The sequence below is a fragment of the Carassius auratus genome, unplaced genomic scaffold, assembly GCF_003368295.1.
Source record: "Carassius auratus strain Wakin unplaced genomic scaffold, ASM336829v1 scaf_tig00215559, whole genome shotgun sequence".
NCBI classification, from domain to species: Eukaryota; Metazoa; Chordata; class Actinopteri; order Cypriniformes; family Cyprinidae; genus Carassius; species Carassius auratus.
The window spans coordinates 105,001-127,455 of NW_020528137.1; the positions used below are offsets into that span (position 1 = coordinate 105,001).

Here is a 22,455-nt window from a genome sequence, read left to right on the forward strand (position 1 = left end):
ATCAGGACGTCAGGATGATACTGAGCCAAACTACGCAGGAAGTTCACCCCCTCGATCTTCTTCTCCCTTCATCAACACAACACATTTACACTGAAGACTTCACAAGAGCATCTGTTGATCTCTATTTGTGTGTGAGTAGGGTTTTATCGATTTAAATAAGATTGGAAAAAAAATCTAATACAAAAAACATGTAGTCAAACATTTATTCTGTCTTTTAACAATCATTCTGCTGCAGCTGAAAAACACGAGCAAAAACAATCAGTACTTTTATTCGTCTGCTGTCTCTGTAACACCAAACACATGCAGATCTAAAAAACATCTGTGTGCAATCAAGACAAAAAAAAACGACTGTGTTTATGATGATATACTGACTTTGTTTACTGAATAAGCAGAATCGAAATGTAAATCTGGAACGGGTTTTCGGCTTCCCAGCCCTAGTGATGATGGATCACAGCTGAACACACACACACACACACACACACACAGACACACACACACACAGAGACACACACACACACACACACTCTCACCAGTCGTCTGAGGACATCAGTCTGAAGCTCTGTGTCAGCGCTAGCTCTGGTTTAGAGAAGGGACGCAGGTCAGCCGGATCCTGACTCTCTCTCTTCAGACTCGCAGGGGTCAGCTCATCTGATGGACACACATCAACTACTTTATCATGATCACACACACACACACACACACCAAGATGAACCTCAGAACTAATTTAGTGTTAGTTTCCTGTAGTATCACTACTGTTTCTGAAAGAGGTCTCTTCTGCTCACCACAGCTGCATTTATTTGATCAAAAATACATTAAAACTGTGAAATATTATTACAATCTAAATCATCTGTGTTCTGTGTGAATCTGTGTTAAAGTGTAATGTATTTCTGTATTTCCAGCATCATTCCTCCAGTCTTCAGTGTCACATGATCTTCAGAAATCAGAATAATATGATGATTAACTGCTCAAGTGCTGCTCTGTTTCTGTGGAAACTGTGATGCATTTTATTTTTCAGGATTCACAGATGAATCGAAAGCTCAAAAGAACAGCATTTATGTGAAATAGAAATCTTTTCTAACATTATAAATGTCTTTACTGTCACTTTTCGTTCATGTAATGCATTCTTGCTGAATAAATACATTCATATATATTTTTTAATCTTACTGACCTCAAACTTTTGGACAGTAATGTAAAGTCTGTAGCAGATGTAAAGTGTTTGTGTGATTTGATCGCTCACTGCACGTTCAGTGTGTTGTGTGTGTTCTCTCTCACCGGAGCTGTGTGATGCAGGGGGTCTGATCCGGCGTGATGCTGTGCTCCTATTGGGCAGGCTGCTCGGGGGGGCGGGCTGATGGGCGGGGCTTAGACACTTCACTGGATTCTGCGGTCCAGTCGGGCTGGAGAGCGACTCGCATCCGTTCACACTCACTTCTGGAAACAAACCCAGAGACGGTCAGCACAGAGACGACAGATGAGCGACGTCCATCACTGCTGCTGACCTCTCACCTTTCACATCATCGACGAGCACGCGCCGTCTCATTGGCTCCTGAGCGGGGGGCGTGTCCTGCTGCTCCAGACGCCGCGGATGCATTCTGTCGCTCGCAAACCTGGAGAAACTCTTCTGTAACACACAGATCATGTGACTCCACATACTGATTCGTTTAGGTGTGCAAAAAAAAAACTTTAAAAAGGGCACCAATATGTCCCTTTTTACAAGATGTGATATTGGTCTTGGGTGTCCGCAGAATGTGTCTGAACGCCCAAACTGCACGTACAACTGGATTTTGCATAATAGTTGCCCTTTGACATTATAGGAACAAAACATCCATGTCATGACCGGTTTGAGACGCACCTGAGTGACCGGCTGCTCCTCCGGGTCAGGACGGGTGTCAGACTCGAGGACAGCGCTGGTGAAGGTGTGTGTCTGACCGGCCGGGTCACCCTGCTCAGGAGAACACCCCACACTGAGACGACTGGACAGGACAGCCGAAGCAAACACTCCTGCAGACACCAGAGAAGAAGACGAGCGAGGATGAGAGCGGCCGAGTGTTACACCAGCGGTCAGGAAAACAGCGGTGAACTGACCTCGCCCGATCACGCCCTCCGACATCACTCGACTGCAGGACACTCGCTGCGGAGATCCTGAGAGAAACATTTAGAATGTTACTAAAGTTATATATTTCTATTCTTTTATACTTTCTGTTCATCTGTGAATCCTGAAAAATAAAATACATCACAGTTTCCACAGAAATATTGAGCAGCACGACTGTGTTCAACACTGATAATAATCTTCATGTTTCTTGAGCAGTAGATCATCATATTATTCTGATTTCTGAAGATCATGTGACACTGAAGACTGGAGGAATGATGCTGAAAATACAGCGGAGCATCACAGAAATACATTACACTTTAACACAGATTCACACAGAAAACTGATGATTTGAATCATAATATTATTTCACAGTTTTACTGTATTTTGATCACACAAACGAGCAGAAGACATGTTTTAACTGGTAATGATCACCTCTAGCGGGTCTGAGAGCGCGGAGCGGCTGGCGGCCGGCGGCTCTGATCTGAGGTGATGATGAGGATGATGAAGATGAAGATGATGATGTCATGTCGCTGGGCTTCTCCTCGTCTGGATCTAACGTTCTGTTCGAGTAAACGAGTCTCTGACCGATCACACTCACATTCCCATCAGACAGACTCTTGTCCTGCTGCGTCTCACCTGTAACACACACACACACGCACTCAGAGGACGGGTAACACACACCGTCTGACATCACGTGTGCTCCTGTGCTTCACACACACACACACACCTCGAGCGCTGGTGTCTGCTGGGACACGTCTTCCTGAAGACACTCGTGGCTTCACCGCAGACTCCACAGGGCTAGAGTCATGAGATAAACCAGAAATGAGAATTAAAACTTCATCTGAAACTGAGGTGAATTCTCTCTCATGGTGACCAGACAGAGGAGTGATCTCTGTCAGAGTATGGTGTGATCTCAGGTGTGAGGGTCTGTACACCGCAGACGGAGAGACTGACCTGCTCTTGGTGCCGCTGGGAGACGGAGGAGAGCACAGGCCGCTCTCGCTCAGAGGACTGCTGACGGAAGGAGACGTGTGCTCCGGAGAATCAGGAACCAGCTCCAGCTTCACCGCCGAGTCCGGACTGTCTGGATCCGGCTCAGAGCCGCTCGCGCTGACCTTGGCCCGCTTCCTAGCAGCGCTGTTCCTCAACGAGCGCAAGGAGTTCAGCATCTGACAGAGAGACACACAGCTCAGAGTCACGGAGGCTGACATCAGCACACACACACACACACACACACAGAGTTCAAACACACAGACACACACACACACACACACACCTCCTCGTGGTCCTCTGTCTCTCCTGGGCCGCTGCTGATGAACAGATCCAGATGCAGGTTTCTGTCCAGGTGTGTGTCCAGCGACGAGGGTCTGGTGTTCGGGCTCTGACGGACGGACGAGGCACGTTCAGCTCGAGGAGGAAGTGGAGAGCACTTCCTGGAGCTCACCTCACCTGTGACATCATCAGAGGGGCTCGTTAATCAACAGCAGGTGAAGAAATGCATGACATCATTTCCTGTTCAATGGCCATAATGACTGTTACATTTACACATTGTCTGTTTTGACACTGTAATATAATTATGGTCGTCAATCTATTAAATTTGGAATCTAATTAATCATGAACTGGTCAAATTAATTACACAACAATTTGAAATATTTTGATTCCACATTGAATAAATAATGATAATACACAGATAATGTCTCCTTTTAAAAAGTGATTATTAAAATATAATATGATTAAAAAAATTATACTCTAAATATAACATCAAAGATGTTTAAATGAGTGAGTCACTGAATCATTGATTCATTGATTCATTGAACAACAGACATGAATCAACTTGTGTGAATCAGTGAACTACTGATTCAGTTTGATCTGTGGATTGATTCGTTTCGATCAGCTCTAGAGTGTTTGCAGGCAGAGTGCTGAGTGCTGACCAGAGCCGTCGCTCCTGCGGTGAGGGCTGATGGACCACGTGCTGGACATGGACAGCGAGGGGTCAGCGGGGTTTCGGCGAGGTAAGGTGGGGGTCAGCAGACTCCCTGTTAGCGCGGTCAGCGGGTACGAGGGCAGCAGAGGTGAAGAGTCAGTCGGGAGGGAAACGCTGCCTGACAGAAAACATCTCGTCTTGAGCAAACCTGTGAAAGAAACTCACACTCGATATGTTCTGTTCAGAGGTAAACGACAGTGTGACGAACCAAAACAATGTTCCATCAAGAGATTTTTACTACCATAAATATATCAAAACTGAAATGTTTAGTCTGACCGTGGCGTCACCTTTCTCAGACTCCGAGCGATCGGCCGCTTTGAGAACGTCTGGATCCGAGTCCAAACTCCCGCTTCGGCGCAGTCGACCCAGAGACCTGCGGGACCGGCCCGGAGACAGGAGCGGTTCTGATGGACCTGCACAACACAGAACCGTTATCTGTGCGCTTCAGAGGAGTGCAGCAGTGTTAATATCACTGTATTACTGTGAAGGGTTAACACAGCTGCTGTGGTTCATGAGCTGAAACGGTCTCTCTGTGCTCTTACTGTGTTTGACTCCAGTGTGCTGACGGAGTCTGCTGGATGAGGACGGATCTTCACCGATGACCAGCTGGAGTAAACAAAGCAACACACATTCATCATGGAGCCACACGAGACCAGCAGGTGTGTGTGTGTGATGATGTCATGGCTCACCTGATCAGGTGACGCTCCGTTGCTCTGGAGCTCCACAGAGAGGGCGGATCTCTCCCAGGGCAGCTTGTTCTTCCCTTTCCCGGCGCTCACCATCCTCCTCTGCTCCGTCAGATCCCCGTCTGAGCGAGAGCTGTGAGCCCGGCCTCCGTTCAGAACCCAGTCCAGATCGGCCCCGGAGCCCAGCTGAGGCGTCCGTCTCTGTCCCGGTTTAGGAAGAGTGAGCGCGTACTCCAGGGATCCGTCGGGAGCGAGTCGAGGGAGGATGTGTCGTGCTCTCCGCGCCTGTACAGCAGCCATCAGGCCCTCGGCGTCTCCGGCCAGCTCCACTCCATCCACGGCCTTCACGAGCGGCTGCTTCTGACCCGTGTCCAGACAGTAGTCCAAGACGGCGAAGAGCTCCAGAGCCGCGTGACGCACCTTCCTCTTGCTGTCGGCGAGCGCCGGCGCCGCTTCCACACACAGGCCGGGGATATCGCAGTCCTTGCGCGGGTGTGTGAGCAGGGCCGCCGTGATGATGTTGATGACGTCCTCTCGAACCCTGGAGTTCCTGTGCTTGAGCTGACACACCAGCAGATCCAGGACCTTCTGCGGCCCCACCGTCCTCATCAGCTGCCTGAAGACGTTCATGTACTCGAGCCGCGTCACGCTACGGGAGTCGCCCAGCGCTCGCACCGTCACGCTCACGATCTCCTTATAATAGCGCTCCACATGGCTCTCCAGCTTCTGGATCAGCAGGTTGATGAGCTGCAGCGCTCCGCACAGGACCCTGAAGTTGCTGTCGTCCAGGAGCTTGCGTAAGAACTGTATGAAGTCCAGGATGCTGGCGGAGGAGAGCTGCTGGAGATCCAGCTCCAGGAGGATGTTCTTCAGCTCCTCCACGCCGCTGGTCCGGCTCTGATAGTTCTGGAGGTCCAGGAGCTGTGCGTGTAACTCCTGGGGAATCAGCCCGAACATCATCATCATCAGAGTCCAGACGGAGACACGGACGCACCGCTCATGCTGACGAGTGACGGGAAGAGTCACATGATGCAGCGACACACCTGGAGTCATCAGGAAAACAAATCAGTGTTTACTAAACAAAACACGACTCGACGCTGATTGGACAGTTTAGAGGCAGCACAAACAGTCTAGAATAGTGAAAGTTAGCGTAACACTGTGGTTGAATGTGAAAGAGAGAATAAATCCCTCCCTTTCCTTTAGTTGTGCGTCGCCCTAATGGAGAAAGCGCCACTGGTTTTATGTTTAAAATAACAAAATATCATTCATGCATTTGTAACTGCAGGTTAAATGCATTCATGTCCCTGAATTAAACAGTGTGTAAACAGGCCAACATCTAAAAGCCTCTTCAGATACAGCTTCTGTGATTCCTCTGCACTGCAAAGATTCATTTTAATACTGATTACCTTATTCTAATTGACTGATTAAATTAAAAAAATTGATTCAAAAGATAATGCACACTTTTAGAAAAAAAAAACTTTACTTTAAAAAAAGGTAAAAATGGCCATAAAATGTAAAAATCATTTGAAACTTATTGAAACAGTCATGCTTGAGCTTTGGTTTGGCTGAAGCTGCACGACATAAATGCAATGTTTAGGTATTATTATTTTTAATTACTATTATTTTGATTTATGCCTTAGTTTTAGTTAGCACTTTTTTGAAAGTAAGCTGGAATTGATTTTTGTATATATATATATATATATATATATATATATATATATATATATATATATATATATGTTTTTTTTTTTTTTTTTGGCAATTAAATTTTTTTTCAGCAGTAATTAATGTATTCATTTTCACCAGTAAAAATTTTTTTTTTTTCTAAAAATGAAGCAAACCAGTTGTTTGTTTGAATTGACCTTGCTTTCTCTTGTATATTTAGTAACGTTATTTCTCTTTAATAAAGAAAAATAACTTATCTGATTGTTTGATAAATCGACAGAATAATTGGTAGAATACTTGATTACTAAAATAATCGACAGCCCCAACCCTAATTTCCTCACACACACTCTCTCTCTCTCTCACACACACACACACACCCACACACCCACACACACTGAAGCTTTATAAGACAGTGAGGTGATTATTCAGTATTAATGAACCTCATTCATCATCGCACGTTAGTTTTTGTATTTTCGCGGTTTTCTAGCAAACCGACAAGAAGCGTCGCAATTAATTAAGATTACGCTGTTTTAAAACACGCTAAGATGATTTACACACGGTACTGACTGACATGCCTGACGTTATTTGACGTGTTTTAGTGAAAATCACACCTGTTATCGCAGATCAGTCCGACTCCTGATTCGGTTCGATTCTCGACGCGATTCACTCTGATTCGCTGACTCGGCTCCCTCTGGTCTAGATTGGTCCGCTTCACGTCTGAATTTAGGTGCTTTTCTGTCGGTTTCTGATTTTCTCGCTGCTTCCATCACAACATTTGGGCAAAATGGCGGTGATGTCACAACCAACCGCTGCCATGGCGACGCGCCCTCCGACCCCACACTGGCTGACGGGCGCGGTGCATTGTGGGAGGTGTAGTTCGTGAGAAACCAACGGACACAGACAGAGACGGCAATGCTTTTATCTTATTTTTAATATTTACACAATAGTTTTAAAGTTATTCTGATGCAAAACGTACATAATGCTTGGAAAAACAAACAAACAAAGTTTTTTTTATCTCGGAAAACATCTTTTTATTTCGGCTTTATTGAGAACAGAAATAAAAAAGGGTATTTAAAAACAAAGATTTAAATGCTTAATATTTTGAAAAATATTATTTTTCAACACTAACAAATGCGCATAATATTAAATTCGTTTTATTTAGTATTAGTATTATATCATTTAATAAACACGGATGGGTGTTTATGATACATGTATTTTTGAATACGTATTTCAAATATAAAATAGCATTTCGTCATTTGCATTTGATAGGGTTGTTGAAAATGACTTCTTATTTTGTATCAAAATACTTAAATGTTTTGTATTTGTGTAATTGTGAAATACAGTATTTAAAGGCGCGGTTGCGTCAGACTCTTACTTCCCGGAAGTGACGCAAGCGCTGATTTGTGTTTGTTTTCCTGACAGTCGCGGCCGTGTTGCGCTTCAAACTGCCAGAAATCAGCCAGACACACAGGTAAACGCTTAATAATCGTTCTATTTCTGCACTCTACCTCACTAAATGAACGCATGACAGAGTGTAAATGCGTGGTAAGTGCGCGTTTGTCCTGAGCGGAGCTCTGATGCTAATATATGTTAGCTGGGAACGAGCAGCTTTATTTATTCAGATCAGCTGATTGATGTCAGATGATGATGATTGCGGTGTTTGAAGAAGACTGAGATCTGTGATGCTGTCAAACAACACTCCTGATGTGATTTCTGCTGTTCGTGGATGTGTGTCAAATCTAGTGCGCTGCTGATGCTGTCTACATAGGGAGTGTAGTGTTTAGAGCCTCTGCTGTCTAGCTAGGTGTCGAGGACGCGCTTAAACGATGCTATCTGAGAGACAGTAGTATGTAGGGAGCACAGAAATACAGTGTGATTTGAACACACTTCTCGAGCTGATGATTCATGCCGGACAGTTCCTTTTACAAGCTTTATTAACAAACATTATAAAAAGAACAATATTTATTAGTCCAAAATTTATTCAGACACCTTTAACATTTCTCATATTATGACCGTTTATTCATTATAGTTTTGTTAAAATGGTAAGACAATATGACAAGAGCTCTGTTTATGTATATATATATATATATATATATATTTATATTTGTGTGTGTGTGTGTGTGTGTGGACAGCATTTAGTCATTAAGCAGATGCTTTTATCCAAAGCGACTTACAAATGAGGAGAATAGAAGCAATTTAAATCATCCAAACCGCAATGATATACAAGTGCTATAACAAGTCTGTTAGCTTAACACCATACACATATAGCAAGGTTTTTTTTTATTATATAGTACATAAAACTGCAAAAGATAGAATACAGAAAGAATAGAGCAAGCTAATGTTAGAGGTCTTTAATTGTAAATAAATGTTAATTGTATAATTCTGGGTGCAGAGCCAGTGGTGGTTTTGTAGGCAAACATCAATGCCTTGAATTTTATGTGAGCAGCTATTAAAGCCAGTGCAAATTGATAAACAGAGGTGTGATGTGTATTCTTTTCGGCTCATTAAAAATGATTCTTGCTGCCGTGTGCCTAACTTGATGGTGAAATTGTGATGAAACGATGGGTTTGCTGGAAACACAAGCAGTTCTGTCTTGGCAAGGTTGAGTTGAAGGTGATGGTGCTTCATCCAGGAAGAAATGTCTGTTAGACAAGCTGAGATGCGACTAGCTACCGTCGGATCATCAGGATGGAATGAGAGGTAGAGTTGAGTGTCATCAGCATAGCAGTGGTATGAAAAGCCATGTTTCTGAATGACAGAACCTAATGATGCCATGTAGACAGAGAAGAGAAGTGGTCCAAGAACTGAGCCCTGAGGCACCCCAGTAGTTAGATGTTGTGACTTAGCCAGATTGGTTGCTGTCAAGGAGGTTGTTGTGTGAGAAATGTAGATACTTGTTTGAACACAGTTCGTTCAAGTGTTTTTGCAAGGAAAGGAAGAACTGGTCTGTAGTTTTCTAAAAGAGATGGATTAAGGTTGGGTTTCTTAAGTAGTGGAGTTATACGTGTCTGTCTAAATGATGAGGGGAAAACACCAGTGTGCAGGGAAGTGTTGATGATGTGAGTGAGTGCAGGTACAACTGCAGGAGAAATGGCTTGAAGGAGATGAGATGGAATAGGATCAAGCGGGCAAGTAGTAGGATGATTAGAAAGGATGAGTTTTGAGACTTCTGCCTCAGAGAGTGAAGAGAAGGATGTAAATGAGTGTAAGTTTGCTGGTGATATGAGCTTGACTGATTGTGGTGTGGAAAATTGTGCACTGATGTGTTTAATTTTATTAATGAAAAACGTTGCAAAGTCGTCAGCTATTAGAGATGAAGCAGGAGGAGGAGCGACGAAATGTTTTAAAAAGCAAAGATGTATATTTTTATTAAATGTATATCTTCTAAATTTATATCTACATTAATATCCTATAATTTTGTTCCAACTTTCTCACAATTATGAGTTATATCTTGTAATTCTGAGTTTTTGTCTTGCAATTAATAGTTTCCATCTTGCAGTTATTAATTTCTTGCAGTTTATATCATTTGTGGACCAGTCATATTTTAGCCCAAAATCACAAGAGCAGATGAACAAGTAATGTGTTGCAAAAATAAAATAAAGTCAATGTTTAATTCCTTTTTTTTAATTTGAATTTTATTTTATATAATTTTCATGAAAATTCATCAGATTTCCACCTAATTTTCATTGATGAAATGCATGAAATATATATTTAGCATTTAAATTGTGAAATATTTGTACTCAGTAATATCGTTTTAGGTTAGGGTTTGTGAGCTGTAAGACTGTGGCAGAGCTCTGAGAGATTGCTGAAGTGTTTCTGTTTGTTCATCTACTGATCTTCTGGGAGTTTACTGTCTCTCATGAGCTGAGGAACACTCTCAAACCCCAGTGAGATGCTGCGTAACCCTGCAGCACAGAAGCAGCATCAGTGTCTCAGACAGAAATACACAACAATACACTGTATGAGTCACAATTATACATTTCTCTTTTATGACAGAAATCATTAGGATATTAAGTAAAGATCATGTTCATGAAGATATTTAGTAAATCTCCTACTGTAAATATATCAGAACTTAATGTTTGATTAGTAATATGCATTGCTAAGAACTTCATCTGAACAACTTTAAAGATGATTTTCTCAATATTTAGATTTTTTTGCTCCCTCAGATTTCAGATTTTCACATAGTTGTATCTCAGACAAATATTGTGCTCCTCACAAACCACACATCAGACTTGTGACTGGTTTCGTGGTCCAGGGTCACATATAAAGCATCTGTGTGTGTTTCAGATGGAGCAGCAGGCCAAGCCGTACATGTTTGCGAGCCTGATGCGTCCTCACTCCGAGCAGCTCCTGCAGGGTCTTCAGCTCCTGCGCCAGGATCACGAGCTCTGTGACATCGTGCTGCGGGTCGGAGACACAAAGATCCACGCACACAAGGTGGTGCTAGCCAGCATCAGCCCGTACTTCAAGGCCATGTTCACCGGGAACCTGTCGGAGAAAGAGACGTCTGAGGTGGAGTTCCAGTGTGTGGATGAAGCCGCTCTCAAGGTCAGCTGACACACACACAAACCAGTACAACATGCAGTCAGATCTCTTCTGGACCACTCCCTATATGTCCAGAAACAACAAACACAATGATTTATATTCATTGCATACAAAACTGAACTATTTTAGCAGCTAGAACAGTAGTATAAGCTTATGGACCAGGGACTATATTTGAGACCCATGCAGTCGGTAACTGATGAAATGTGTTCTGTTTCCGTCTCTCGTCAGGCCATAGTGGAGTACGCCTACACAGGAACCGTCTTCATCTCACAGGAAACTGTGGAGTCTCTACTTCCTGCCGCCAACCTGCTGCAGGTCAAGCTGGTTGTGAAGGAGTGCTGCAGCTTCCTGGAGAGTCAGCTGGACGCGGGGAACTGCATCGGCATCTCACGCTTCGCCGAGACCTACGGCTGCCACGAGCTGTGTCTATCTGCCAGCAAATTCATCTGCCAGCACTTCGAGGAGGTGTGCCAGACGGAGGAGTTCCTGGAGCTGACGCGCGCCGAGCTGGACGACATCGTGTCCAACGACTGCCTGAACGTGCTGACGGAGGAGAGTGTGTTCTACGCGCTGGAGTCCTGGATCAAGTACGATCTGACCGAGAGACAGCAATACCTGGCGCCGCTCCTACACTGTGTGCGGCTCCCGCTGCTGAGCGTCAAGTTCCTGACGCGGCTGTACGAGGCCAATCACCTGATCCGAGACGACCACGCCTGCAAACACCTGCTCAACGAGGCGCTCAAGTACCACTTCATGCCCGAGCACCGGCTCTCCTACCAGACCATGCTGTCCACACGGCCGCGCTGCGCTCCGAAAGTCCTGCTGGCCGTGGGAGGAAAGGCCGGGCTCTTCGCCACGCTGGAGAGGTGACCCCACACCACACACACACACACGGGATCACAGCTAGAGTTAACTAACACTACACATAGCTTCAGTGTGTGTGTGTGTGTTCATGATGTGTGTGTGTGTGTGTGTCAGCGTGGAGATGTTCTTCCCGCAGACGGACTCGTGGCTCGGTCTGGCTCCGCTCAGCGTGCCGCGCTGTGAGTTCGGTGTGGCGGTTCTGGAGCAGAAGGTGTATGTGGTGGGGGGCATCGCCACACACATGCGTCAGGGCATCAGCTACCGGCGGCACGAGAGCAGCGTGGAGCGCTGGGACCCCGACAGCAACACCTGGGCGTCTGTGGAGCGCATGGCGGAGTGCAGGAGCACGCTGGGTGTGCTGGTGCTGGCGGGCGAGCTGTACGCCCTCGGAGGATACGACGGACAGAACTACCTGCAGTCTGTGGAGAAGTACGCGCCCAAGCTCAAGGACTGGCAGCCGGTGGCACCCATGACCAAATCACGCAGCTGCTTCGCCACGGCCGCGCTGGACGGCATGATCTACGCCATCGGAGGATACGGCCCCGCCCACATGAACAGGTACCACGCCGCACTGCATTCTGGGAGGAGTGTAGTTGTTATCAGTAGTACAGAACTTCTAATGTGTTTCTATTTTAATGAATATTTGCTTGTATGTTTTGAACCTATATTTAGATAATTGAAAATTAAAAACTGTAGTCAGCTTATTATTATTTATTTATTAGAAAGCATTATATTTATTAATTTGTAATTATTTTTAAAAGCATTTTTAGAATTAAATTTGTCAAAATTGTGAATGATATTACTTAGTATTTAAACTAATTATCTAATTCTAGGAGATGGCGTGCTGATCGTTATTATCAGTGTTAATATTGTTAAATACAACTATTGAAGATGTGTTAATCGAGATACAATAATTGGGTTTAGTTTGTTAAATCAACTAATGATGAATTTTGCATTAACTAATGACACTTTTTTTTCATTTAAAATGTGTGATATTTTAAAGACTTTGGACATTAAAGACCTCAAATAAAATGGAATGTAAAAACCTTTCAGTTGTATTTTCAGTAAATATTTCAGGTGGTCACCAAAATTTAGTTTGTTAAATGACTAAAATTGTAAAAACGGAAAAAACAAAACAAATAAAATGCAAAACCTAATAATTTTTTTGAACCAATAAAAATACACAACAAAAAACTAAATGCTATAATACTTTAAGATATAAATTTAATCATATTAAAGTTACACTGGTTGGTAAATTAGTAGAAACCGAATTATATTCAAAGCCTTGTTTCAAATAAAACTACTGAATTCCTTAAAAAAATAAAATTAATACAAATTACTTTTAGTAAATATATCAGTTTAGTTTGTTAAAGTATTAAAACTACTAAAACTGAAATGAAAACATTAAATATGAAATTAAACAAAAATTAAATAAAACACAGAACAAAAAAGTAAAACTTTTACTAAAATAAGAAAAAAAAAATTATATATAAACACTAATTTTATGATGATTAAAAATAATACACTGGTCAGTGAATAAGTCGAAATACAATAATTTCCAAAGCCTCATTTTAAATAAAAACTGCTGTATGTCTTGAATAGTTAGATTTATTTTTCTAGATGTAAGTTGATATTTCTTTGAATAAAAAAAACACGAGTTCGAACATGACTGCAGGGGATCTCTGTGTGAGCGCAGGGGTAGTTCGGTCTGTCCTCGGTGCTCATGGGACGCTCGTGTTGTGCTCGTGTCTCCATGAGCGCCTGGATCTCGTGAGACCTGTTTCTAAACCTGTGTCAAGAGTTCTGGAAAGAACAGGGACTCCTGGGACGCTGCCTGGGTTTCATGGGGCCAGCAGTCTTTAGTATGATCACTGGTTATCACACACACACACACACACACACACACACACACACACACACACACACACACACACACACACACACACACACATCAGAGCGGAGTGATATTAGCTGATCACATCACTGCTGTGGAAGCACAAGACCAGTCACACAGCAAGACTTTTAAAGAAGTCTCTTCTGCTCACCAAGCCTACATTATTATTATTATTATTATTATTATTATTATTTGATCCAAATAATACAGCAATAACAGTAATATTTTAAAACATTTTTACTATTTAAAATAACTGCTTTCTGTTTGAATATATTTTAAACTGTATTTTATTCCTGTGATTTCAAAGATGATTTTAAGCATCATTACTCCAGTCACGAGTAACTGCAGCTCTGTGTGTTTCTGAGCCGCTCTGAGTTCAGAGTTGACCGGTGATCCGTGTGTGTTTCAGTGTGGAGAGATACGACCCGAGCAGAGACTCATGGGATATGGTGGCGCCGATGTCAGATAAGCGCATTAACTTCGGCGTGGGGGTGATGCTGGGCTTCATCTTCGTGGTGGGAGGACACAACGGCGTGTCTCATCTGTCCAGCATCGAGCGCTACGACCCGCAGCTGAACCAGTGGACGGCGTGTCGACCCATGAACGAGCCGCGCACCGGTGAGATCACAGCTACACACTGATCTGAACATTTACAGAACATGTGTTCATGAGGAGTAATGCATGCACCGTACCAGACCTGTCCATCATCATGCATCACAATCATGCAGAATGCAGTTATATGAGCCCTGAATTCACACTGTCTCTCTGTGTGTGTGTGTGTGTGTGTGTGTGTGTTTCTCAGGCGTGGGCTCTGCTGTGGTGGATAACTATCTCTATGTTGTTGGGGGTCACTCGGGCTCCTCGTATCTGAGCGCGGTGCAGCGGTACGACCCCATCACGGACAGCTGGCACGACTCCAGCGGGATGATGTACTGCCGCTGTAACTTCGGCCTGACCGCGCTTTGACCCCGGCCACACGGCTGACCCTCAGAGACATGAGGAGTGTTTCAGGAGTGTGTTTCCTGCTCCTCCGGCCGGCGCTGGACGCACAGCGCTGAAGCACAGCTCACACCAACACCTCGGAGGACGCGGAGCGCCCAGCTCTTCCCCTTTACATCACAAGACTTCTGATGAGGGACGCACATGCAGCGAGTGTGTGTGTGTGTGAGTGTGTGTGTGTGATGCATGAGCTGAATCTGCGCTTCGCTCTGGAGGAGAAGCGTGGGACTCGTGATAAGGGCTGCCTTCTGTCCTCTACATACAGCTCTGTGTGTGTGTGTGTGTGTGTGTGTGCTTCTCAAAGCCACTGCACTGACCGTGTGTGTGTGTGTGTGTGTCTGATCCACGCCCTCATCTTCGTTCCTTTCTGCTGGAAATGAGTGAATCTCACCAGAAGGAATGCAGCTCATGTTTCAGCACAGTTAAAGTTATATTTTGTTGAAAAACAAAGATTTTTTTGCATTTATTTTATGCAAAGTCATAATTTAATGACTGTCAAAAAAAACAAAATTTTTTGCAACATCAAAATGCTAATTTTTTTTGTGTGTGTTTTATTGCAGTCAAAATATTTTGCCAAAAGACAAAATGCATTATTTTTTGCATTTATTATCTTTTTTGTTGTTGTTGCAACGTTAAAATATACTCTTTATATTTGAAATATTTATTAACAAAAGAAGGGAAAAATGTATAAAACAAAGAAACAACAAAAAAGGACTATAATTTTTGTCTGACACATGATGGTATAGAGTCAGAAGAAGTCTCAAAACCCCAAATAATCAGCCAGGAGTAAACGAGCAAGAACCACGCGACAAAACGCACGCTTTACAGAGCGAAGAGCAGGTGGACTCGTAAAAAAACACTTTATTTTTTTTTTTTGTAAGGTCAAAATAAATAGGTCAAAAAACATTATTTTTTGCAGTCAACTGTTTTGCTGAAAAGCATTTTTGTATTTATTGTTTCTAGTAATTGTACAAATATTTACTGTTAATTTCACACTCAAATGTGGCGTTTAAAGCACACTGAAAAACTACAATTATTAAAATGGTCAAACATCACATCTCAAATCCATCAGTTTTCCTTCTCCACATTTGCCTGGAAGATTACGAAAAGATAAATGTTACAATGTAAAACTCTGTTTCTGAAACATGAGCTGGACGTGATCCTGACGGGTCACTGAGATTCACCCGTGTGTGTGTGTGTGTGTGTGTGTGTGTGTGAACACACTCTCATACTGACCGGTGCTAATTTCCTCTCCAGGATTGTGTTGTTTTCGTTCTGTCATGATGTGAATTGATTTCCTGTTCCTGTGGCGTTCAGATGAAGCATCAGGCAATAACGTGGCTGGTTTGAGTCGAGTGTCGGATCTGTTCCCAGTCGAGGCTGATGCTGTGCGTTCTTCACTTCTGCATGTGGAGATATCCTGAAGTTCTGCACTTACCAAACCATTTTCTACTGTGTACATATGACCTTTGAGTTCCTTTGAGGCAATAAGACTCCTTTTTATTTCCCTCATTGATTGCCAAGGTGTTTTGGGATTCCTGTGACTGACCTGAACGGCTCGCGTCGCTTCGTTTCTGTTCTGTTGCTCGTTATCAACACTTTCGATGTTCATTTTGGATCTGAGCTGCCTTTAGAAGCATGTTTTGGATTGATTTGATATTAAAAGTGTGATGTCTGTGAGTCCAGAACGTATTTCAGTGTAGAGCTTCATCCAGAGGCACAAAGGGAACAAATGCTCACCAGAAGCATCCGTGTTTGATTAGCAATAAGAAATATTTCCTCTCATCCATTAATGTCCAAAGCGGAGGTGTTGGGTGTCTGTTCGTGTCTGATCACCGCTCTCACCGAAGTGCTCGTGTCACGAGGGAATCTGAATCAGTCCCTCACTGTCTTAAACTATTGGATCATTTGTCCTGATGATGATGATGATGATGATGATGATGCCACATTTTGTTTTTCTGTCCATCCAGCTTGTGTTTGAAATAGAGTGCATTTTTATAAACCTGTGGATTGTTACTGGAACTAAACCGATAACCTTAGCTACTAACGCAGTATTTATTTTTCACATCTTATCAAGCGTTGAGAGCTCAGTGTACTTCTGTGTGTCGCAGCTCAAACAGTCAAGAAATAAAGGCCTGGAAATGATTCCGCAGGAGTCCGCCGTGTTTCTGCTTCATGTTCAGAGCTGTAGTTCATCTGAAAATGAAAATGTGCTGAATGTCAATAAACAGAAGGACTTTAACTCATGTTTTCAGTTGAAGGCAGTTCATCAGATTCAGTGATACCATCATCTAGTTCAGTTTAATAGCGTCTGTGCAATCATAAAGTAGAGGAAGGACTGTAAATGAACAATAATACAGATGCTTTAAAACAAGTGCCCTTCTGCAAGAGACGGTCTGAATCCAAATCCTGATTAAACACAATCAGTGTGAATTCAGGACGATCCACAAAGGGATATTTTGAGTTGCATAAAATAACTCATTTTTATATTTTTGCATTTCATATTTTTTATCACTATTTGCATGCCTTATCCATGAGTGTGCAATGCTGGACAGCAAGTAAAATACCTGGAGGTGAGGAATAATACATAAAAATATCACATTCGCTGAGTATTAGTATTCAGAGTTTGTGAAGTTTAAAAGGTTATCTCGATATCAGAAATCTGGCTGATAAAGCAAAACTTTTTCATTTTCATTCTAGTCAACAAATGATTAAAACGTCTTCATCTCTGCGCAACACACGTGGCATCTGTTTACAATCGCAGCGCCCCGCCCACTCAGAGCACGCACGCAGCGTCAAGCACGCAGCGCTGAACAAGCCCCGCCCACTCGCGCTCTTTCAGCGTGACCTGTCTTTTTGCAACGTATGCTATTTTTGAAAAGTGAACACGTCATTAAAGGAACTAATGACAAATATACATCACAACAAATCAGATACTGAAACATAGTAACAGTTTCAATGTTGTAAAATGTATAAACTATAAAACAAATTCAGTTTTGGCTCTACAGAAGACAACAGTCAATATTCAGATCAAATCTGTTCAATGGTGATTTGTGACTTAAGTAGATTTTTATTATTTAAATTGTGTTGTGTTAAAGCACTTTATAAAGGGTGATTGTTAGTATATGATAGTGCTGAAGATTTTATGCTGAAATATGATGTGTATCTGTTTTCTTTGTGTGTTTTTCTTGTTTTATCTGTAGGGTCACACTAGAGGGCGAGCTGATGTCAGGAATCATGTTTGACTGCAGTCAGTGTTTCAGTGTTCATCTGTCAGCAGTGCTGAGGAGAAACTAGTGACGTGACGGAATTACGTCATTTAATTAAAACATTACATTGCGTGGCTCAAAATTATACATTCTTCCTTTATGCCAAAAATCATTAGGATATTAAGTAAAGATCATGTTCATGAAGATATTTAGTAAATCTCCTACTGTAAATATATCAAAACTTAATGTTTGATTAGTAATATGCATTGCTAAGAACTTCATCTGAACAACTTTAAAGATGATTTTCTCAATATTTAGATTTTTTTGCTCCCTCAGATTCCAGATTTTCAAATAGTTGCATCTCAGACAAATATTGTCCTCCGAACAAACCACACATCACTGGGAGATCATTTATTCAACTTCAGATGATGTAGACATCTCAATTAAAAAATTGACCCTTATGACTGGTTTTGTGTTCCCGGCTCACATCTCAAGCTTTTATTTCCTATTTGGTTTTATGTACAGTTTATGCTTTATTGTTTAAGATTGAATAGGTTTTTTCTTCTTCTTCAAAATCAACTCTAGATGCCAGTGTAGGACTGACTGTGTGTGTGTGTGTGTGTGTGTGTGTGTGTGTCTGTGTCTGTGTCTGTCTCTGTGTGTGTGTGTGTGTGTGTGTGTGTGTCTGTGTGTTTGAGTGTCTGTGTGTCTGTGTGTGTGTGTGTCTGTGTGTCTGTGTGTCTGTGTGTCTGTGTGTTTGTGTGTGTCTGTGTGTGTGTGTGTGTGTGTGTGAGTGTCTGTGTGTCTCTGTGTGTGTGTGTGTGTGTGTGTGTGTGTGTCTGTGTGTGTGTGTGTGTGTGTGTGTGTGTGTGTCTGTGTGTGGGTGTGTTTTTGCTACCTCTTGGGGACATGGATGTGTTTTTTTACCTTCCATGTGGGGACACGATGACCAACTGGGGACAAAATCTGTGTCCCCATAAGGATGCCCATTGGAACTGATAGGAAATAGCATGCTAATATAGCCTGTGCAAATTTCTTAGCTCCTTACTTGTGACCCCAGAAGGTGGTTTTACCAGTGTTGGAGTGTGAGGGTGTGTGTTCGGATTTGCCCCCTGAGCCGGGTCTTGGTACTGCAGTGTGCATATTTAATAAATCTCCGCCTCATATTTACATGTATGGCGGGAAACTAAGAAGACGTGTTTCCCCCTATGGCTCGGTCCTGGTACAGCATTGTGCATAATAAATAATTGCCAGATATTACATATCAATAAATGCTACATATCTGGACACAAGGAAGTTATCTCAAGTTAACTGCTCAGCTTTTGATGGATATCAACCATGTATTCTAGTAAATTAATAAAGTATGATGAATATAGACTATCGTACGCTTCGACTATAAAAATTAATATAATTTTCAGAAACTTTGTATGTTATAGCCTAGTAGGATGTTTAGATCTTGTTCTACAAGGAGCCATAAAATATCAAATTGTTTTACCAAAACGTTGAAAAACAAACACCTGCTAAACATAGTCAATTACTAGTCATGAAATCAGAAACCCATGTTGTAATTCATGTTATGTTAGTATCATGTTAGTAGATCGCGTTGCTGATAGCTTTAGGCTAGCTAACAAGATAGCACACGTGATTACAGTAGGTACAGCCTGTCCACGCAACGCAGTAACCCCACCCATTTGTATAGCGCCCAATACAAAGTAATGATAAAGCTATGAAACAACGTATATTATGTAATTATTGTTATCCTACCTTAGACATGTTGTCAGTGAAGATAATGTCCAAACTATCGTTTGATGTCAACAGGGACGGACTGACAATCTGTGCGTTCTGGAAAAGTCCAGAACGGCCGTCCGTTTAAACTTACGGAAAAAAGGCACAGTATAAACATATAAACTACCGGTATTTATTTACTTCAGATCACCGTTCGCGGGGCCGGTATACGTCACCATGGGTAAACGCGGCGCGACTCAAGTTATTTTGCTTAGAATTATGGGTAGTGTAGTATTTCTCCAGAGATCGCAAAATAACAAGGTTGATGTTTTATACTTTGTGGCTTTTATGGGAGCAGAAACTTTCGTTTCTCAGCCTCGTAGCTCATGGTCAATCTAACTTGGATGGTTTAGGGGTCTCCAAACTTTTTTAGCTACTTTTTAAAAATGAAAGTGGCCGAGAGCTATATGCAAAAATTAAATCTATAAAAAAAAAAAAACTAACATAAATAATGTCTCATAACTCTCATATTAACAACTATGCCAACTGTTTTAGACCTAAACGAGTTATTGTAAGCCTATATGTCACCTTTAATTGACATATAAAAAAATTATTATACTGTAAAAACACATAATTATTGTTGATTTTATAGTACATCATAACTGTATTTTCATGATTATAGTGACCAAAATGAGCATTGTTATCACATAATCCTGTTCAAAAAGTACTAATACTACACAATAAAATCAATTCACCAAGTTTTATATCGAAAACCAGCAAATAACAAATAAACTTACCATCAATATGCACTTTTTGTTTGCATAAACATTAAAATAGTATCATTAAAATGATGGCCAAATTTGAATGAAGTGTCTTACAACATGTTATCTACTAACATGTAAAAGTTCAAATAAAGTTTTGACAAAAACGTTTTTATAAAAAGATAAACCTCGCATATTTCAGTCTTTAAATCATTCTTATAAAAAGAATGATTCAAAAAAGACAAAATACTGACATTTACAATACACAATAGCTTATCTTTTATTATTAATAGTACAGTTTTTTTTTCATTCGCTTTGGTACTATTTCCACAAATAAGGTGTACATTTTCAAAACTCTTAGTACAAAAATCCAAACTGATCACACTTGTAACACAGCTAGTCATTCTTTCAAAACCGGATCTCATGCTTTCATTCAGTTGCACATGTTTTCATTCCATATAATCATTGTTTCAAACACAAGATTATTGTAATATGTAATGAGAACATTTGGTTTAATCACTGAAACACAACAGTATGATCTTCTTTCAGTTTAGTACTTTTAACATTCAGTTCATCCAACAGCAAACAATGCAAGATACTGGTTTCAAATCGGCCTTAGAAGTGCTGAAATTAATATGCTACAGTACTATAAAAGACAGATTACACAGTTTTCACATTAGGCCAATACACTTTTATATGCCAATATATTTAGTACATTACCCAACATTTACATAATCTATAATTTCCAAAATATCCATCCAATGTGTAATCAAGTGAAGGATCAATGAAGACATCCTCTACAATAATTTGGGCAAATTAGTTTTTATTTTTCTGATATAATTGTAACATAGGTATATTTTCTATAATGAAATTTAACTAAAGGAGAAGAAAACATAACATTTAGTGCACACATTACATAATTTGGGATCACGCCTGTCCTTGAGCATTTGGCCATAGATTCTCATCCCACATCACAATGAATGTTATCATTGTTCAAGCACCTTGGAAAAAGCCTTTTGGCGTGCATGCTTGACATTGGTCTACACTGATGTCATCACATGCATCATCCATGGCCTGAATGAGGCTAGCACGCTCAAGGGGTTGGTGATCATAGACCTTCCACCTCCATGCTGAAAAACATTCCTCAATAGGGTTGAGGAAGGGAGAATATGGAGGCAGGTAGAGGGTCATGAATCAGGGATGGGCCTGAAACCATGCTTGAACTACCTCTGCGTGGTGGAACCTGACATTGTCCAACACAGTTACATAGGTGACCCCCTTTATACCTTGACAGGCTGGTTCAATTTCATTGAGGAACTCAATAAGATGTGCAGCATTATAGGAGCCAAGTAATGGCCTACGTCCTACAACACCGTCTTCAGAGATAGCTGCGCACATGGAGATGTTTCCTCCAGGTTGTCCAGGCACTTGGACATAATTTATATGTTCATACAAACACGCATTTTTATTTCTGTAGTTCTCCAAAATCCATATACTGTATATTCCTGACAAACCAATTTAAAATCTATAGGTTTACCAAACGGTTCAGTGATTAACCATTAAGATCAGTAAGAGATTTATGAAAGGTGGTTACTGTGAATGAAACATTTATTAAGATGAAACACTTATTTTGTGTAGTGAAAAGGATACTTTGTGGTTTTGTGTATTGTACTAAAACAATCGAAAATATGCTGAATGTTTGAAAAAAGTGGCACTTTTGATGATCTGTCGTGATATTAGTAATATGAGTTGTGAAAATGTACACCTTGCTTGTGAAAATAGTACCAAGTGAATAAAAAAAACTGTAAAATTCGGTCCGATTTTCCCGTGGCGTCTGTCGTTGCTATGTTGCTACGTTGCTAGAAGTTTTAATAGCCTAGCTAATGGATTTCCACTACCGCATAAACGTTTGCTGTAGCTCTGCTAGAAGATTTATTTACGGAGAAGAAAAAAACACCTGTGGTTTGGGTGCACCCCCATCCTTCATATTGACTCGTTGCACCTGGAAAAAATGAGTGGGTCGCTTAAATA

The 22,455-nt window shown here is 41.6% G+C and overlaps 2 protein-coding genes across 5 annotated transcripts in view; one reads left to right on the forward strand and one right to left on the reverse strand.

Annotated features, from left to right (window-relative positions):
• Positions 1-7,249, reverse strand: part of LOC113094964 (TOG array regulator of axonemal microtubules protein 1-like) — a 12,994-nt gene extending 5,745 nt beyond the window's left edge. The window contains exons 1-15 of one of the 4 annotated variants that reach the window (XM_026260553.1): positions 7,039-7,249; positions 4,766-5,805; positions 4,619-4,682; positions 4,364-4,489; positions 4,024-4,194; positions 3,369-3,541; positions 3,047-3,261; positions 2,820-2,890; positions 2,525-2,728; positions 2,086-2,142; positions 1,853-2,001; positions 1,507-1,621; positions 1,273-1,431; positions 531-648; positions 1-66 (exon numbers count right to left, since the gene is read on the reverse strand). The exon at positions 1-66 is cut by the window's left edge and continues 40 nt beyond it. In XM_026260553.1, coding sequence (XP_026116338.1) covers positions 1-66; positions 531-648; positions 1,273-1,431; positions 1,507-1,621; positions 1,853-2,001; positions 2,086-2,142; positions 2,525-2,728; positions 2,820-2,890; positions 3,047-3,261; positions 3,369-3,541; positions 4,024-4,194; positions 4,364-4,489; positions 4,619-4,682; positions 4,766-5,728 — 2,651 coding nt within the window. In that variant the 5' untranslated portion in view covers positions 5,729-5,805; positions 7,039-7,249. Of the gene's footprint in view, positions 67-530; positions 649-1,272; positions 1,432-1,506; positions 1,622-1,852; positions 2,002-2,085; positions 2,143-2,524; positions 2,729-2,819; positions 2,891-3,046; positions 3,262-3,368; positions 3,542-4,023; positions 4,225-4,363; positions 4,490-4,618; positions 4,683-4,765; positions 5,806-7,038 lie in introns of all 4 variants that reach the window. The other 3 variants (XM_026260551.1, XM_026260552.1, XM_026260550.1) reach the window with 3 other exon arrangements.
• A 541-nt stretch (positions 7,250-7,790) lies between these two features.
• On the forward strand, positions 7,791-16,975 carry LOC113094972 (kelch-like protein 28). The gene is made up of 6 exons (XM_026260562.1): positions 7,791-7,898; positions 10,715-10,975; positions 11,201-11,838; positions 11,951-12,394; positions 14,140-14,348; positions 14,533-16,975. The coding sequence occupies exons 2-6, from the start codon at positions 10,715-10,717 to the stop codon at positions 14,694-14,696; spliced, it is 1,716 nt and encodes a 571-aa protein (XP_026116347.1). The 5' UTR covers positions 7,791-7,898; the 3' UTR covers positions 14,697-16,975.
• Positions 16,976-22,455: the final 5,480 nt, after the last annotated feature.

Excerpts from the sequence above, each read along its gene's own strand:
- LOC113094972 (XM_026260562.1), top strand. The coding sequence starts at position 10,715 with ATGGAGCAGCAGGCCAAGCCGTACATGTTTGCGAGCCTGATGCGTCCT. Across the intron at positions 12,395-14,139 it reads GGCCCCGCCCACATGAACAG|TGTGGAGAGATACGACCCGA; the intron begins GTACCACGCCGC and ends TGTGTGTTTCAG. Across the intron at positions 14,349-14,532 it reads CATGAACGAGCCGCGCACCG|GCGTGGGCTCTGCTGTGGTG; the intron begins GTGAGATCACAG and ends TGTGTTTCTCAG.